This window comes from Musca domestica, unplaced genomic scaffold (genome assembly GCF_030504385.1).
Source record: "Musca domestica strain aabys unplaced genomic scaffold, Musca_domestica.polishedcontigs.V.1.1 22, whole genome shotgun sequence".
In the NCBI taxonomy this organism is placed as follows: Eukaryota; Metazoa; Arthropoda; class Insecta; order Diptera; family Muscidae; genus Musca; species Musca domestica.
Genome location: NW_026712262.1, coordinates 5,985,424 through 6,005,296, shown reverse-complemented (window position 1 = coordinate 6,005,296; position 19,873 = coordinate 5,985,424). Strand labels below are relative to the sequence as shown.

General features: G+C 36.2%; 1 protein-coding gene across 1 annotated transcript in view; it reads right to left on the bottom strand.

Annotated features, from left to right (window-relative positions):
• Positions 1-18,194, bottom strand: part of LOC101893749 (protein sprint) — a 452,096-nt gene extending 433,902 nt beyond the window's left edge. Inside the window, exons 1-2 of the mRNA XM_059122991.1 lie at positions 18,154-18,194; positions 9,477-9,555 (exon numbers count right to left, since the gene is read on the bottom strand). Coding sequence (XP_058978974.1) covers positions 9,477-9,555; positions 18,154-18,179 — 105 coding nt within the window. The 5' untranslated portion in view covers positions 18,180-18,194. The remainder of the gene's footprint in view (positions 1-9,476; positions 9,556-18,153) is intronic.
• Positions 18,195-19,873: the final 1,679 nt, after the last annotated feature.

Here is a 19,873-nt window from a genome sequence, read left to right as displayed (position 1 = left end):
ATAGACTTATTATCCGAAACAATAAAACACACGACCTACGCCGAGGTAGTTGCTTTTCTCACGAACTCCAGAAGATGTCAGTCTCACGCAGCTGATAGTCAAGAAAATAAAATCTTCCAAGTCCTACCTATACCAAGCACATGTCCGGAGGAATACAATTAAACCGTCGTGTATCAGTTTTTCTGACGACCTAAAATTTGTACTATGTTTCCAAATGGGAATTGTTCGGCCAAAAGTGAATCTTGTGACCTCTTTAATTTTTGTACTTAAATATGAAAGCAAATTCTTTCAAACTCCAAAACAAATATTTTATTATTCCAAGTGGTTATTTATTATACCTTCCGCCATATGGCTAAAGGGTGAGATGAAAAAACTGCAACTAACTTCAGACTGCTGTCATTTTTAAGCCACTCGTCCGACAGCTGTTAAAATTATTCCAGTTACAGCTCATTATATTGTGTACAAGTGTACAAAAGCATTTTGGTGAGAATTTTCCAGATAAAAAGTTATTCGTGATGGATTCAAACGTGATAGTGTGATTTCTTTATATTTGGCTGGAAAACCACAAGTGGCTATCGTTAGAGCACTCCAGCATTTAAATGTAAATAAATCTTGTGTGTCTCGCTCGTTACCGTGATGCTGGTAGCGTAGACCGGCGTCAAGGAAGTAAATGGAAGAAAACAGCGAAATCAGCAGAAATGGTTCGAAAAGTAAAGAAGCGACTTGATTGAAACCCGCGTCGTAGTGGCCGAAAAATGGCTCGTGAGCTGAACATATCGCAATATTCCATTCGGCAAATTTTGAAGAATGAACTCGGGATGAAGCCATTGAAATTCCAAAAAGTACTAGAACTTACACCGCAACAGAAAGACAATAGACTCAAAAGAGCTCAAGAGTTGCTTCGCTTGGCCGAAAGTTGTGATCTACCGAATTTGATTTTCTACGATGAGAAAACATTCGTTGTCCAGCAGTTTGTAAACAAACAAAATAATCGTGTTTACTTGCCAAAGAGGTCAGTTGAAAATGTGCATCTTCGGTTGGCCACCAGAACTCAAGCGCCGGCCATGGTGATGCTGTGGGCCGCCATAATAGCCGATGATCGCTCTCTGCTCGTATTAGTCGATCGTGGCATCAGAATAAATGCCGAATATCATCGCCAAAATATTATGGAGGGTGTATTAAAGCCTTGGGCGCGCAAACATTTTGGCCGCAGACCTTGGGCATTCCAACAAGAATCAGCACCATCGCAATCAGCACGCGCCGCCCAAGAAGGGTTACACAATGAAGTTCCTCGCTTCATTTCCAGCGCACAGGGGCCACCAAAATTTCCGGATACCAATCCGTTGGACTATTGTGTCTGAAGCATTTTGGAAAGCAAGGTTGGCACTAAAAAATACCAAAGTGTCGATCACCTCAAGCAAGCGGGAATAGGCCAAAATAGCGCAGGTTTCATTGGCCATTTGAAGCCCATAATTCGTGCCAAAGGTGACGAATTCGAACAAATCTAAATTTATTTTAAAATTTGATGCTCGTTCCGACACCACTTTGCTAATTTAGTAGAGCTCCACATAACAATTAAAAGTTCTTATGGGAGAGTTCAATCATACACGATCTCGATAAAATGTAGAAAATGTATTTCTAAGCTGTAATTATATATTTCCCCAAATATTGTTGTTACAGAGTGCATATTACGGCTGCGGAGGACAAAAATAACAAATCGGATGAACAATATATATGGGAGCTATAGCTATATCTGAACCGATTTCGATCAAATTTGGCATACTTATTTTCAGGTCCAACATGATCGTACGTGCAAAATTCCATACAATTCGGACTGATATTACACGTTTGGTGCAAATCGGACGAAGAAATATATGAGAGCTATATCTTAATTTTGACCGATTATCTCCAATTTCAATAGGGTTCGTCCTTGGGCCAAACAAATGATTTGTGCAAAATTTCATCTGGATAGGGCAATAAATGCGAACTGTACTTTGTTTACAAAAATACATGGACAGACGGACGGACGGACATGCATAAATCGACTCAGAATGCCATTCTATGCAGATCATCAAAAGGAACTATGGGTCTATCTCGTGTCCTTTAGCCTGTTACAAACAAATGCACAAAGACATAATACCCTGACCACCTTATGGTGTAAGATATAATTATGGCGTTTGATTTTGTTGCATTTTTTTAAACCTCAGCCTGTATATCATTTGATAAAGCCACAACATGAGTCATCGAAATAACGGTTTTAGACCCTAGGTCTCTTTGGACCAAATCCGTATAAGGATATTTAGAGTCGATATAGAAATAACCGTACGTCCGTCTGCCTGCTGCACACGATAACTCTCGAAGGGAGTATCCGATTTGGTACAAACTTGGTATATCGTAATATTATTATCTAACGTTGATCGAGTTCGGAGATGGGCAATATCAGAAATTTTTAAAAAAATATATATTTCACTGCACAGAAAGAGAAATGATAATCCGATTTTGCTCTAAGTTTGCAAATCCTAATTTTTGCATCAGTGCTAGGTCAGGTGCGAAAATGCACAATTTCGGTCAACTCCATCAAGTACCTCCCCCACAAAGGGTCAAAATTTTGAATATTTATAACTCTTATAAAATGTGATGTATGAGTCCTATTGTCTTCAAATTACACATATCACAATATTTTTATTATTCCAAGGTCTGGTGTTAAGATGGAATATATCAGTCCACTCCTTGAATATCCTAGAAGCTCATAAAACTGGATATTAATATCCAATTCCATTTAGACTTGGTACATCTCAATATTTCCATCAACACAAGATCTGTAATAAAGATGGTAGAGATCGGGCCATTTCTTTTCGTACCTTCCCCACATAAGGTTCAACATTTTGAAAAACAAAACGCTCAAAAAAAAGGGAAATAAGAATCCAATTCACTTCAAATTTCACACACACAAACATATTTGAAAATTTTTACTCAATTTTCAACATCATAATGACATTTTGAACCACTGTGCAGATGAAAATGCAATGATTGAATTTAATTTTATTTGCAGAACTAACACACACTCACACTTCTTTAAGAATACAGCATCTTTCACATGCAGTCGGCTGATCAACATTTAATAACGGATCGAATGGAACTATCACAGATGCAGATAACCTCTAATAACAATTGGAAACCACTTTTCAGACACAACCACCAGTCACATGTTTGTTTGTGTGTACAGATGATATGTTTGACAAGAGTCAAGTGTCACTTGAATTTGTTTACCTCATTTCGTGCCCTCCACATCGACCAACTACCCCTTGTGTAGCCATGTTACAAGGAAGAAAACGATGGCCACGAGAAAAAAACGAAACGCCAAAAGATTTGAAAAAGAAGTGCGGCCGGCCCCCTGAGGTGATTTCGCAAATTAATATGAAAAATTATGAAAATAAATGACAGTTTGTACACGGATGCATGGATGGATGCCTAACTAACTAGGCAAACGTATTCAAAGTCGAAAAGCCGAACAACAAACATACAACAAAAACTCTTGGTTTATTGCCTCATCAGTAGTTATGGGACGCACAGTCAAATGGTCAGCAAGTTGCACAAACAAATAGCAACAGAAAAACGGTCCATGCGTCTGTATGTTCGTCACCTTCTGTTTGGGTCTATTGAGTGCTCTTAAATAAACAAAATAACAGACATCATTGAAAATTAACTATACCCCGAGGTATGAACGAACAATTTTTATTAGAGCTCTTTCATCATTTCTGCTGCTGCTGATGATGATGATGCTGCTGTCCGTCTGTCTGTCAGCCTGCCTTTGTTGCTGCTCCGGCTGCTGCAATTGCTTTTATTGGCCTCTAATGTAATCATATTTTTCACAAGCAGTTATAAACAATTTCATCCTAAAGAGGCTAGTAATATTTTTGCCATTTTTCGCCTTACTCCCAAAGCCAATTTGGCATTTTGGAAGTTTATTTTTGCATGATTCTTGAGTTCTATTCATCCGAACGACCGTGACGAGAGCGGTAGAAGAGTTCTGCTTCCCCATTTTGTCTGTTTATTAACATATCATGTCAGGGTCGCATCTATTTGTTTGAATTATTTCTTCTTAGTTGTTTATCTTATTTAGTCGAGACTCTTGTAATGAAGTTCTGTTTTGGGACATATTTGGCACGCCAGGAGGAGACGTTTTTGAAAAGCTTCTTTGTCAAGTTAAAACCAAGTTAATTGCAGAATATGACCAAGATTGTCGCAATAACTAAAATAAAGGGTATATAAGGGTTGTACCAAATCGTGAACCTCTATCGATAATTGTTTGTAAGTACCATTGGGAGGTACCAATGTGTGGGGACTATACCAAAATGTATACCTATGTTGAAATTTTTCTGTAAGATAGTTTCCTATCTCCAAAGTAGCCTAATACAAATTTGTATACCCTCAGCCATGTGGCCACGGAGGGTATATATCATTTAATACGTCATATCTTTTAATAACGGTTTAATAGCCTAGGTCTCGTTGGGCCAAATCCGTTTCAGGACAATTGGAGTCGATCAAGGGTTGTCCGTCCATCCATCCGTCTGTTTTTTTTTTTTTTTGGCTGACTGGCCGATTTGGTCCAAACATGGCACATCATAATATTATTATCATACTTAGATCGATTTCGACAATGGTCAATATCGCTCCACTTCAAATTTTTAACAATCTTTGTAAATCCCAAAATCTTTATCAGTGTTAGGTCAGGTACCAAAATGGAATATATTGGCGCACTCTGTCAAGTATCTCCTCCACAAATGGTCAAAATTTTGAATAATTATAACTCTTATAAAATTTTAAATAAGATTCCGATTGTCTTAAAATTTCGCACATCTCAATAATTTTGTCAACACAAGATGTAGTGTGGAGATAGGATATATCAGTTCACACCTTAAGTTACATACACCACACAAAGGGTCAATATTTTGAATAATTGTCTTCAAATTTCATACATCTCAATTCTTCCACCAACATAAGATGCGGAACCACTCCTTCTTGTACCTCTCCCACAACCAAGACTCTCATAAAAGGCGAAATAAGCATCCGATTTTTTTCTAAATTGGCACATCCTAATATTTCCATCAACACAAGATTTACTATGGAGATGAGATACATCCGCCTACTCCTTCTGGTCTTCCCTCACAAAGGGTTTTAACATATCTCATAAAATACGAAGAAAATAGTCGAAATAGCCCAAAACTGGTGCATTGCAACATTTACATCAGATTTAGGTCAGATAATATCGGAACTTCCCCCCTAAATGATCATCAGTTTGATTAATCATAGCGCAAGGCTGGGGGTATACATCTGTCAGCAAAACCAACAGATAATATTTAATTTGGCTAGCAAGTTTATTGCAAAATGTTGTCAAGACCCTCAAAATAGGTAAAATCAGGAGGCGCTATTCCAAAACATTGACCTACATGGACAATTTTCTTGCATTTACTCCCTTATAAAACAATATTCCAAATAAGGGCCAAAATGGAGCCAAGACCCCGAAAATAGCTGAAATCAGGGGATACCTTCATATAAGTGTTATACAAAACGTGGGCATATATTAATATGTTTTTGCCAGGATAGTTTCTTCTTAATAAAAACCAAAAAAAAATTTAGAACAAAAATTTGTCGAAATTAGTGTGCAAACAAGTAAGCAAGGCCTTTAGGCGGGCGGAGCAGACCTTTTCATACCGTAGAACACTACATTTTGTGATAAAGTTTCTGCAGATCTGAAACCCTTTTGACTAGAATGAAGATTCCCCTAAGAAACATTCACAAATCTACTACATAATAAAAGCAAAGTGTTGAAGCTAATTATTTATCAAACGATCTCTAAAAAAGCATCATCATTTGACGAAGCATTCGGTAAAAACAGAAATATATATGTTATATTTTCATTTCATTCTTGAAATAATGTCACATAGTCCTGCTAAAATTTTATCTTCGCTTTGACCGAAACCACGATATTTGGCTTTATTCGTCAACGAAATCATCATAAAGGTCAGGCGCACCATACATGTATTTGTGATTTAGGTAATCCTGGTGTTCTTTCACCGCAAATTGTGGTCCAGTTCACCAGCTAAACATTATTCGATGACCATCCAAAATGCTATGTTTCAGCGCTGTTCTTAACTATAACTTCATAAAAAATTTCATGTCTATTTGTCCTTAGTTGAAAAGTGTAGGGCGACTGCAAAATGTAGACATTTTTATGTTTTTGGTCCATTTCAAACCCTAAACATTTTGCGAATATCTTCCAAAACAATAGACTTCAATTCTGATCCTGACCTTAACCCCATGCAAAATTTGGTGAAGATCGGACTATCACTGTCACCTGGATATAATATAATACCTCCAAAACATACTTTTGTAAGGTTAAACAAGTAAACAAATTAAAAAGCAGTTCGGCCGGGTTGAACTTTGAATATCCTCCACCATTTGGAAATTTTCAAAAAATAAAATTCGTTAAAAAGTCTGTTAAAATCTTTAAAATAGCGAATATAACCGTTATATTAGGGTCTCTTCGACGTGAACCTACATAGGCTTTGTATGCCATAAGCCATTACCATATTAAAATTCGAAACTTGAAATAAACGGTGTAAAATAGGGAGGTACCGTTTTATCGGAGCTATACGTAGACCTGCACCAGCATAGACAATTATCTGTCACAGGCTGTAGCATCCATTACGAACTTCAAATACGACATATCAAACAATTTCGGTGAGTATTGTACCTAAAATCGTCAAAATACCGAATATAGGGAGGTACTGATATATGGGGCTTATATGAGACCTGGACCTGCATACACAATTCTCTGTCACAGTAGTTCCCAATACGAATTCTAAATACGTAATTTGAAACTAATCCGGTGAATAATGACGCTAAAATCACCAAAATACCGAATATTGGAAGGTACCGTTATATGGGGGTCCACAGACTGTAGTATCCATTTCGAACTTCAAATGCCAAATTTGAAACAATTCCGGTGAATAATGTCGCTAATATCATCAAAATACCGAATAACGGGCAGGACTAAACGAAAATGTGAACCTCCATACGCAATATTTTGTAGTTACCATTACAAACTTTAAATACGAAATTTGAAATTGTTCCGGTGAATAATGTTTCAAAATACAGAAAATTGGGACGTACCGTTATATGGGGGCTATACGAAAACGTGGGCCTGCATAAGTAATTTTTTTGTCATAGGCTGTGGTACCCATTAAGAATTTCCAATACGAAATTTGAAACAATCCCAATAATGTCGCATAAAAATACCAAGTATTGAGACGTACCGTTAATATGGGGCTATTCGAAAACTTGGACCTGCCAACCGGAAAAAAATACATGTGTTCGAAATTTTAACATTCTTTCTCAATTCGTTCAAAATATAGCGACAGAGAAACAGACGGAAATGACCTTAGAATTTTACGCTGATCCAAAATATATATACTTTGTAAAGTCTACCATGAGTATTTCGAGTAGAAGGATGGTGGTGGTATAGAAATTATTACAAAATTTTCAATACAATATTGTTGGTCAAATAAAAAAATATCATGCCAAAAAAAATATAACAAAAAATAAAAAAATAGCATAAAATATTACAGATATTTTAATGCGATTTTATTATATTTTATTCTTTTCTGCCAAAAAGAATTCTGAATTTATGAGAATTGTCATAATCCGTCTATCCGTTTTTGGGTTATAAGCGGTCTAACTAATATCCCCTTCTTTGATAAATGAGACTGTATATATTTTGCTATATATGCGATATTTTGGATATAATCATCAATATAACGTTCAGAAGTGAACTTTCCATGTATTTGTGATTTCGCTAGAATTAAAAATATTCGCGGTTTAATGGAAATCTCCGTATTTTTTTACATAACAATTAATATAATTCGATGACTATCTAAATTAATAGGCTTTTGCCCCATGCAAAACTACGTCACTGTAAAATCAAGAAAATTTTCTGTTTGGTCCATTTCTACCCCTAAATATTTCTCCCCTTACAATTTGACTTTAACCCCACCTCCATGCAAGATATCGTGAGGATCAGGCTCTAATTACGACCTGTGGCGTGGTTACAATTTGACATGGACAGATGGACCGACGGACATACATAGCTAGATCGACTCAGGCGAGACAGGAAAAATCATATTTAACATCCTATATCTTGGATCAATATTTCAAGATGTTACAGAATGTCCTTGTAGGGTGTAGATATGACTAAAATGTAAAAAAAAAAAATACTTGAAAACGGGGTATATCTTTCCATAGGCGGCTATACCAAAACGTGTCGGTATACGACCCATAGGATGTTCAAATATACATGTAGAACTATTATTATTACACAAGTGCCTGTATCAAATTTTAGTCTTAAATTATGTACCAAATTATTTGAGGCCCTTTGCGTGTTGTTAAGGCTATATAAATGGGCCCCAAAAACAGTTTGTCCCCTTTTGGGACTTTCTAACTAAAAACTATCACCTCCACTTTCAATTCCCCACCCCCATCATACTGGCTGTTATACAGTGTAAGTAACAAAAATACACTCTCACTTGTTATCATACGCTTTATGTTTATCAAAGTCGACGTACCTTGCTATTCTTGAGTACATCTAAAAAAAATAATAACTATCATCTATGGGCCTGATAATGTACACTTCAGCTTAGAGCGATTTGAATGTTCATTTATATTACTCCAAGCTTTCTCGCTGAAAGCTGAGGCATTATTCACATCTTAATAAAGCTAAATGTGTGATGTCTTTTTGGCGTGGGGCAGACAAAGGACGAGGTATGACATACCCCACCAGACAAAGAGGCACATCATTACGAACATAAAGTGCTTAAATGTAATCAAAGTATCAGCTTTGGGGTATTCTAAAATACAATTTTGCCAGTTCTGGATTAAATTTACTGCAAATGTGCGCACAACGAAGGCAAAATAATGGCATTCGCGGAGAACACACATACACAAAATGTCATGATGTACTCGGGAAACAATTGACGATAATGTCGTAAACGTAGGCATAAAGATCATTTTGACAAAGCACCAGACGAATGGACAATCTCATAAAGTACATCTGGTTAAGCAACGGCCTACCGACATATTCACCATTGTCGTGAACGACGAACAACCGCGAATCAGGGCGACCTGATTTGCAGCGACAGTGGATGTCCATTAAAATTCAGTTCATAAATCAGCAGCAGACCAGGAGTTATTCTCTGCAGCATCAAAATAATTTTAATGGATCATCCATTCATCCGTCGGTCCGCAGAAATCAGGCAGCAAGCCAAAAACAGGATGGTTGCAGTGTTTTAAAACTTGCAGTGTTTTAAAACATTGTCTGATAACAAATGAGTTGTAATGAAATTGAAATTATTCATAAAATAAACATAAAAAGGGAAGCAACAATGCAAAGATGCATGTGAAATATATTCACAACTTACCGCCAGATATGTACTTTGACCCCGCAAACGAGGTGGTGGTTCTCGATATTCTTCACCATTTTCAGCTGCTTTATCACGTCTGCAAAAATATGAAACACGAATAATTAGAAGAAATAAAAATTATTTTAAATATAATTTCATTGACACACTCGTCTTTCATTGCCAATATTCAAAGCCTACAGCAGGGTATAAAAAAAGCTATTTTAAAGATAACCATAAAAGTCAATTTTACGTTCGCACCCATTAAGAATAGTTATTTAATTATTTTTGATCACCATAAAACTCTTAACGAAATTGAAATTAAGGAAGAGTCCACATTATTTTATGTGTATAGGATCTTTAAATAGAAAATAGAATCTTTAAATTCTTCAGGGTCAACCTTCGGTTCGGAGGTGGGTTTTAGAAAACTTGTACTAGAAGCGTACGAAAAGTGCTAAAATGGTAATAACTATGTTTTATCATTTAAATGTGACAAACGTATAGGCCTAAAATTTTAAAATTTGTAATGAGAGGTGGAGGCATTTCCTGTAAGCCAAAGGAGTTGTTAGGAAATTCGAGCATCAATTGCTGCGTTGCATTGAGTAACCCAATGTATTTGACATTGACAGATCCAGTTTTTGTAAGTAACTATAATTATACACTCCACCATACTATGGAGGGTATATTAACTTTGTCATTCCGTTTGTAACTCCTCGAAATACTCATGTCAGACAAAACAAAGTATATATATTCCTGATCAGCGTAAAATTCTAAGTCGATTTAGCAATGTCTGTCTGCCTGTTGTAATCACGCTATCTCTCGAAAGAATTGAGATAGAAGGCTAAAATTTTGTACACATATATTTCATTTCATATAGCCCCCACATAACCGTACCTCCCGATATTCGATATTTTGATGATATTAGCGACATTATTCATCGGAATTGTTTCAAGTAGAGACTAATTGAATAATTGCTTCGAAGTGGATACTACAGCCTAAGATAGAAAATTGTCTGTGTAGGTCCACGTTTTCATATAGCCCCCATATAACGGTACCTCCCTCTATTCGGTATTTTGATGATCTTAGCTACATTATTCGCCGTTTATTTCAAGTTTCTAATTTGAATATGATAATGGTTTATGACAAACAATGCCTATGTAGGTCCACGTCGTATAGACACCAATAAAGCGGCTGTATTCAGTACTTTTAAGATTATAACAGAAGTTTTAACGGATTTTAGTTTTTGAAAATTTCCAAATTCGTTCCAAATGGTGGAGGGTATTCAAAGTTTGGCCCGGTCGAACTTACTGCTTTTTAACTGGTTTTTTCTTTGTTTTTATACCCTCCACCATTCATAGGGTATATTAAGTTTGTCATACAGTTTCTAACATCTCTAATATTCTTGCTCAGCATTAAGTTATATGTCGACTTGGCGATGTCCGTCCGTTTGCAGAAATCACTCTAGCTTAGCTGAGATGTATATTTGTTCTGCAGGACTTTTGGTATTGAAAATTTTCTATATACAGCGTGAGATGAAACAGCGGCAACCAACTTCAGACTGCTGTCATTTCTAAGCCACTCGTCCCACAGCTGTGTGATTTTTTTATATTTGGCTGGAAAACAACAAGTGGCTATCGATAGAGCACTCCAGCATTTAAATGTGAATAAATCATTTGTGTCTCGTACCATCGCTCGTTACCGTGTTACTGGTAGCGTAGCCCGACGTCAAGGAAGTGGACGGAAGAAAACAGCAACATCGGCAAAAATGGTACGAAAAGTAAAGAAGCGACTTGATCGAAACTCGCGTCACAGTTTCTGAAAAATGACTCGTGAGCTGAACATATCGCAATATTCCATTCGGCAAATATTGAAAAATAATCTCGGGTTAAAGCCATTGAAATTCCAAAAAGTGCAAGAACTTACACCGCAACAGAAAGTAAATAGACTCAAAAGAGCTAAAGAGTTGCTTCGCTTGGCCGAAAGTGGTGAACTTCCGAATTTGGTTTTCTTCGATGAGAAAACATTCGTTGTCCAGCAGTTTGTAAAGAAACAAAATGATCGTATTTACTTGGCAAAGGGGTCAGCTGAAAATGTGCACCTTCGGTTGGCCACCAGAACTCAAGCGCCGGCCATGGTGATGGTGTGGGCCGCCATAACAGCCAATGGTCACTCTCCGCTCGAATTAATCGACCGAGGCATTAGAATAAATACCGAATATTATCCCGGAAATATTCTGGAGGCTGTGTTAAAGCATTGGGCACGCAAATATTTTGGCCAAAGACCTTGGACATTCCAACAGAGTGGTTACAAAATGAGGTTCCTCGCTTCATTTCCTGCTCACAATGGCCATCAAAATTTCCGGATAAGTAAGTAAACCAACATTCGTGCAGCGTGTCACGGTTTCATTGTCCGTTTGAAGGCCATAATTCGTGCCAAAGGTGACCAATTCGAATAAATCTAAACTTATTCTAAAATTTGATACTATTTCCGACATTTTTTGCTTTCATTCAATAAAATTGAAAAAATGCAGAAATTATGGCGTTTGACTTTTTTTTAGTTTTTTTTTTATCTCACCCTGTAGGGCCTAACACCGTTTTAGTCGTATAAAGTGATATATATCGTTTGTATCAGGGCTGAGGATCAAAAAGTAATGAATATCCCATTACTTAAGCGATTTTAAAATTAAAGTGCTTCCTGACTAGGTTCTTAACAGCATTCAGGTACATGTCATGTAAACATAATCTTCCGTAGGCTATGGCTGCTATTTGTAGCCGAAAATCGCTCGGCATTGCTTCCAATTAATTAATTTCACTGCAACACATTATAATTACAGATGATACCAAAAAAAGAGAAATCTCTTTAAACCACAGCATGTCTGTGTATTAAATCTCAACACTCAAGGGATCTTCTCACCTTACGTCTGTCTGTCTGCCTGTCCGTCTCGAATGTGATAAAAATTTGTCAGACAGGCGGCATTGTTGTCAGTTTAATGTCAGCAAATTAAACGTATTTTTGTATGCAATACGCCCCGGTTGACGCATTGTTTAAACAACAGTATCAACATCACTCCCAACTCCCTCCGTCCCTATCTCACTCACACACGAACACGTGCGCGCAACAAAGGACCCCAACTGTAATGGCGAATTGGCAACCGAAAGAAAGAATTTGAGGAAAATTGGCTTTTGCCACAATCAACTAACAAAAGTCAATGACGACGACGATGATGATGAGTCGACACAAAAAAATTTCTATTGTTGTAACAAGAATCCGCCAAGGAAGTTACAGCTCACCTCACATCTTCCTTCGGGAGACTACTCTTATATGGTATGCATCCTGGCTGTTTCAGTTACAACAATAGCTATTGACTATCGTCGAGGATGTCAGGTTAACAAATTATTGCAATTTACTCCAACTCGAATTCCGAAAACATGCCAAGGATCAGCTGTGCCATGGTAAGAAGAGATGCACGATTATGTCTGCTAGCCTTGAAAGGAAAACCTGTTGTGAACATCGCAGGAAAGGGATAAGATTAGTTGGATGTTTCAGTGTTGAAATCATTATAATTTGTACGGTGGGCTCAAATGATGTACGTACCAAAGGGTTTTTGCAAATTCTAAACTTCTAAATTGGTACCATTTGGTACTATGTGAACGGATAGAGCTAAAAATTTAAAAATTTGGCATAAGAACCAATGTAGAAAAGAAAGTTTGCACGTACACATGTACGAAAAGTACTAAATAGTTCTTTTTTCGGTACAATTTGATATTGGACGAAATATACAGGGTGAGATAAAAAAACTGCAACAAAGTCAAACGCCATCATTTTCATTTTTTTTTATACCCTCCACCATACATAGTATGGAGGTTATATTAAGTTCGTCATTCCGTTTGTAACTCATCGAAATAATCATTTTAGACCTAACAAAGTATATATATTCTTTATCAGCGTAAAATTTTAAGATGATTTAGCCCTATCCATCCGTCTGTTGTAATCACGCTACAGTCTAAACGAATTAAGATAGGAAGCTACAATTTTGCACAGATCTCTCTTTTGTCTGCAGGCAGGTCAAGTTCGATATCGGTCCACGATATCGTATAGCCCCCATATAACGGTACACCCGATATCCGGTATTTTGATGATTTTAGCCACATTTTCCAATGAAATGGTCTGAAAATCCGCACAACGAGTTTCTTGTGAAAGAGAATTATCTATATAGGTCCACGATATCATATAGTCCACATATAACAGTACCCCCTGATATTCGGTATTTTGATGATTTTTGCCACTATTTTCAACGGAATTGTCTGAAATTCTACACAAGGGGTTCTTTGTGAACACTTTACCCCCTGACAGGGAGTTCTTTATATAGGTCCATGATATCGTACATCCCCCATAAAACTGTACCCCCCGATATTCGGTATTTTGATGATTTTAGCCACATTTTTAAACGAATTGTCTTAAATTCTATACAAGGAGTTATTTGTGAGCACTTTATCCATAGACGTAGATTTGTCTATATAGGTCGACTATATCGTTTATCCCCCCATATATCGGCACCTTCAGAAATTTTAACAGAATTTTTAATGGATTTTATATTTATTTTTTATAAATGTCCTAATTCGTTCCAAATGGTGGAGGGTGTTCAAAGTTCGACCCGGCCGAACTTACTGCTTTTTACTTGTTTTAATTTTATTGAATGAAATCAAAAAATGTCAGAAATAGCATCAAATTTTAGAATTAGTTTAGATTTGTTCGAATTGGTCACCTTTGGCACGAATTATGGCCTTCAAATGACCAATGAAACCGTTACACGCTGCCCGAATTTTGCTCTGCGGTATTTTGGCCCATTCGCGCTTGCTTGAGGTGATCGGCACTCTGGTATTTTTTAGTGCCAACCTTGCTTTTCAAAATAGTCCAGACACAAAAGTCCAACGGATTGGTATCGGGAAATTTTGGTGACCATTGTGCGCTGGAAATGAAGCGAGGAACCTCATTTTGTAACCATTCTTTGGTGGCGTGTACTGAGTGATGGTGCTGAGTCCTGTTGGAATGTCCAAGGTCTGCGGCCAAAATGTTTGCGTGCCCAAAGTTTTAATACACCCTCCAGAATATTTTCGCGATATAATTCGGCATTTATTCTGATGCCACGGTCGATTAATACGAGCGGAAAGCGACCATCGGCTTTTATGGCGGCCCATACCATCACCATGGACGGCGCTTGAGTTCTGGTGGCCAACCGAAGGTGCACATATTCAGCTGAACTCTTTGGCAAGTGAACACGATCATTTTTTGTTGACAAACTGCTGGACAACGAATGTTTTCTCATCGGAGAACACCAAATTCGGCAGTTCACCTCTTTCGGCCAAGCGAAGCAACTCTTTAGCTCTTTTAAGTCTATTTTCTTACTGTTGCGGTGTAAGTTCACTTTTGGAATTTCAATGGCTTTATTTTTTGGCGAATGTAATATTGCGATATGTTCAGCTCACGAGCCATTTTTCGGCCACTGCGCTTCTTTACTTTGGGAACCTTTTCTGCTGATGTTGTTGTATTCTTCCGTCCACTTCCTTGACGTCAGGCTACGCTACTAGTATCACGGTAACGAGCAATGGTACGAGACACGAAAGAGTTTTTCTCATTTAAGTGCTGGAGTGCTCTAACGATAGCCACTTGTGGTTTTCCAGCCAAATATAAATAAATCACACTATCACGCTTGAATTCCATCACGAATAACTTTTTTTCTGGAAAATTCTCATCAAAATGCTTTTGTACGCTTGTAAACAATATAATGAGCTGTCTCTGCAATAATTTTAACAGATGTCTGCAATAATTTTAACAGAGTGGCTTAGAAATGACAGCAGTCTGAAGTTGATTCTAGTTTTTTCATCTCACCCTGTATTGCTTGAAATCTGAAATTCGGTATTGGGGACATGTGGAGGTGGCTTCGGACATTTGTACTATAATTGTACGAAAAGCACTGAATTGTACTGTACTTGATATTGAATGATGGGGTGGAGAAAAAAATTCTAATTTTGATATTTAGATTACTGGAGGTATCTGTATTTGAGCTTTGGCGGTGGTTTGGAAATGTGTTCGAAATATAATATGTGGAACTTAACGTGATATTAGTTGAAGGGATAGAATAGATGGAATACCAAAATTTGATAAAATTTGTGGTGGTTTTGCAAATGTGAACTATAATGGTACGAAAAGGACTAAATGGTACTACTTTTGATGTCTAGGAGGGAGAGATGTAGATTATTTTATAAATGAGTACTAAATATTACTAAATTTTGTTTTGGGTGATACTGAGGTCTCTGTTTTTATGTGGAATTGAGATATATAAATTGTTTTGAAAAGGTGTACTATAATTGTACGGAAAGTACTAAATTTGGTATTGGGTGAAGTGATAGGGTTGGAATCCTCAAATTTTACATTGAGGTCTGCGGAAAGTTAAAGAGCTGAAATGCTGAAGTTTGAAATAGATGTCACTGTTGGCGTCTGTGGTTGAGAGGGATTGACTGTAGAGGTGGTTTTGGAAAAGTCTACTAAAATTATATAAAAATTACTAAATGTTACTCTACTTGGTATTGGGTGAAGGGGTAAAGAAAAAAATCTGAAATTTGATTACTGGTGGTATCTATGCTTCAGATTTGGTGGTGATTTAGAAATACGTCCTATATTTGTACGGAAAGTATTAAGTGGAACTTCATTTGGGATTGGTTGAAGGGATAGAGCTGAAATCACGAAGTTTGATATTCTGGTATCTCTTGGTACCATATGTTTAAATCTTGTGCTAGTTTTGCAAATGCGAACTATAATGGTACGAAAAGTATTAAATGGTACCAATTTTGAATCACTATTGGTGTCTAGGAGGGAGAGATTTAGATTGTTTCGATATGGGTACTAAATGTTACGCATATTATTAAATTAATTACTAAATTAATAAGGATTACGGATATCCAAGTCACTGTTGGTTACTAGGGTTTTCATATGGAGACTTTGAAATAGTTTTGGACAGAAAAATTGGATGTGGTCCATTGTGCAATGTTTTTACAAATATTATCCTCGGTAAAATTTACAATGAAAGAATTTGAAGACTTTTTGGGGTACAAGGTAAACATTTTATAATTATTCTTTCCGAACAAGGAAAAAATCGAATAATATATGAATGAAATTATGCGAATGTTGAAACTTGGTAAAACAGTTTCTTACCTAGGTGTTCCCTGCCTTACCCTCTGGTAAACATTGCCACCGTTCTCCACTAGGAAACAAACGTTGTTTTTATAAAAACAACAATAATGGGATTAAGCCTGACCATTTTGAAACAAAAAAAAACAATATACTATATACTTTACGCATAATTTGACCTTGAGTAGTCTTTTGTCAAGATAGGCGTGGTCCAATATAATTTTGGATGACACCCATCTTAGAATATTTGGAATGAACGTCTCTCTGCCTGTCCATCTTTATAATTATTCAGTATTTTTATGATGTTAGCTACATTCTGGGTATAGAGGTCCACGTTATCATATGGCTTCATATAACTGTAACACCAGATATTAATTTCGATGGCGGCAAATTTCGGCAAAGCAACTAAAACGTTTGGAAAATCTTTTCGTTTATGTGAAAAATTTAATTTTGGCCCAATTTTCAAACTAATCACCTGGCAACCCATGAAACAAGTTAGGTTCATGTGATTTGCCAAATAAGTTATAGAAAATCATTATAATATCATCATTTTGGCATCACTTTTAAAGAATTTTCTCCAATTTTCACCACCACCTTTAAAAAAACAGAATAACTAAATAAGCAAGCAACTAGATTCTCGAAAATGTCCTCGTGTCTAACGAACTTAGTGTGTTTACATTTTTAAACTTAAGACACGATTTTTTTATTTCTTTCGTTGGGCGCCACCACTGTGCAAGGTTTTGTTATAGGCAAGCTAACTTTTTTTGGTGCATTAAAGGAAGTTTGTACCATTATCCTTCCGCTGTTTACTTCTGTTACAAGATATACCAAAGCTCATTTGTTTATGGTGATTGTGTAGGGGAACAATTGAAAAAAGGGGATTTGTAAAGCCACAGTTATTTGCGGTACACCGAGGATAATACCCACCCACCCATTGAAACTATAACTAAAACGACATCTTCGCATTCGTCTTTATTGCAGCTGAAACTCTTTCGTTCTTCGGATATTTGGTTGCCGGAGCTGCTACTGTTTCGTTTATAATCCGAGTTGTTGCAATGTATGAAAGTACCAGACATTTGTTTTGTTGTTTTGCAACATTACGGCACCGAAACTTGCGGAGAAACTCAACAAACTCCCTTAACAAAATTCCACTCGAAACCTAATACCAAAAATTAGAGTTAAATTTTTAATGTTTGATATTTTATGTTTATTGGAGTCCTTGACGAGGGAGTCTAACGTTGCAGCACGTAGTAGCTACTTGGATTTGGTTTCGTATCTATCAGTCCAAGTCAGACCCACCATCCACCACTGGCTTGCGAATAGCAAATAAAATTGTTTGAAGAAGGCCAAGGGTACTCAGGCAGAAAATTTATTGCATTTGTTAAGATGCGAGAGTAACAAGTCAAAATGTTTATTGTTGTTGTTGCTTTTGCTGTTGTTGGCTGTTTATTTTTATTGGTTGGCAATTGTTTGTTGGCGTTATTCGTAAAATTGGAGAGTGGAGACTTACCGCAATATTACTTCGTCTGTTGTCATGATGACGTTTATTGTTGCATACTTTTAGGATCACCGTAATTGGTTACAGTACAGACGTGGTCGTATTTATTGAGATGCTTTTTGGAAAGTTCTGAAAGCAAAATAAAAAATGTTATCATTAGATAGAAATTCTGGATTAATATGATTATATCGTACAACGCTTATATTAAATTGATTTATTTGAATTATTTTTGTAAGAAAAAATTTATTATGCGAAATATTTAACTGCTCAAAACTAAACATAGCGGTTTTCAAAAGAAAAATTCTGGATCATAACTTGCGTGCTTCGCAGTACCTTTTCGTATTTCAAAATATATAAAGATTCCAAAAAAATACCGTCTTCTATTTTGTAAATACATTTCAAAACAATTGAAGTATTATTTTTTCATCTACTGAAGAAAAATGGTGGTCCACTTTTGGTTCGATTGTAATTAACGTGCAGTCTCAAATGTGCCCATCCTATAATTTTTAAATTATGAAAATGACCAAAAAACCGACTGTTTTGTGAACCATGGATATAATATTTATATTCAATAAATACTATGTGTTATTAATAATCTTAACAAAAATGTTATAAAATTGCGTATATCTTTTAATTATTAAAACAATAAAGCATTCCAATTATTATGCATCTTCATATAGGGCGGTCCCTTTAGATTCGTCACACCTCACTCTCAAACTCAAAATTCTGATACATAATTCTTACGATTTTTTTTTTGTTTTTTTTTTTTAAAGCAAAACATATACACATTTTGTTTTGAATAAAAAATACAATAATTTGAAATTGTTTCAAATTGGTTGCAAAATAAATGCAAATTTTCAACGTGAATGGGTAACAAATTGTACAATTTTATGATAAAACTGTATTGTCCTACTATTTTAGATTCAATCTTGTGGAAAATCCCCGTAATTCCGTTCTTGTTTCGCAGGTTTTTCCCAATATAAGGGCCCATGCCCTACTCTGAAAATTTCAAATTTTATGCGAAGAGGTTCTCTACCCCCTTAGCAAACAAAAATGCCAAATAAGGGCCAAAATATGAAAAAAGTGGCCAAGACCCCAAAAATAGCTTAAATCATACGATAGTTATATAAATATGAAATCGGGTTGTACCCTTATCCGTGAGTTATGATCTATATCATTACCTGCAAAAGCGATTTAAGGTATCTTGAATGTTTGGGAAGAATTTCTGAAAGGATAGAAATCTTTTTTTCGCGTTAAATTATTTCGATATCATCTATTCCGTTTCGCTACCACATAATTCGGTACTACACTTCCATGTAACCCGCCATCAATTTCAGTTCTCAAGAAATCAAGTCAATAAAATAAATTTGTATTAATATTCGAATTCAAAAATAAAATATAAAAAACACTACAAATGTACATTAGAAACAAGTAAGCAAAGGCTGCAGTCGAGCGGAGCCGACCGTTGAATACCCTACAACACTATAATAATCGATACAATTTATATAGGCGATATACTCGAAAGAATTCCACAAGATATTGTGACAAATAATAAAAGAAAACCATCAGGTTTCGTTCTCTAATTTTCGAATAATAGCAACTTAAACTAATTTGCTCATTTCCAATTTATTGGTAGATGTTGCACGTAAATGGTCTTCCTAGATCTGGAACCAATATTTCCCAAACACCTATAATCTCTCAGAAGCGGCAAGAGAGTAACATTTATTATTGA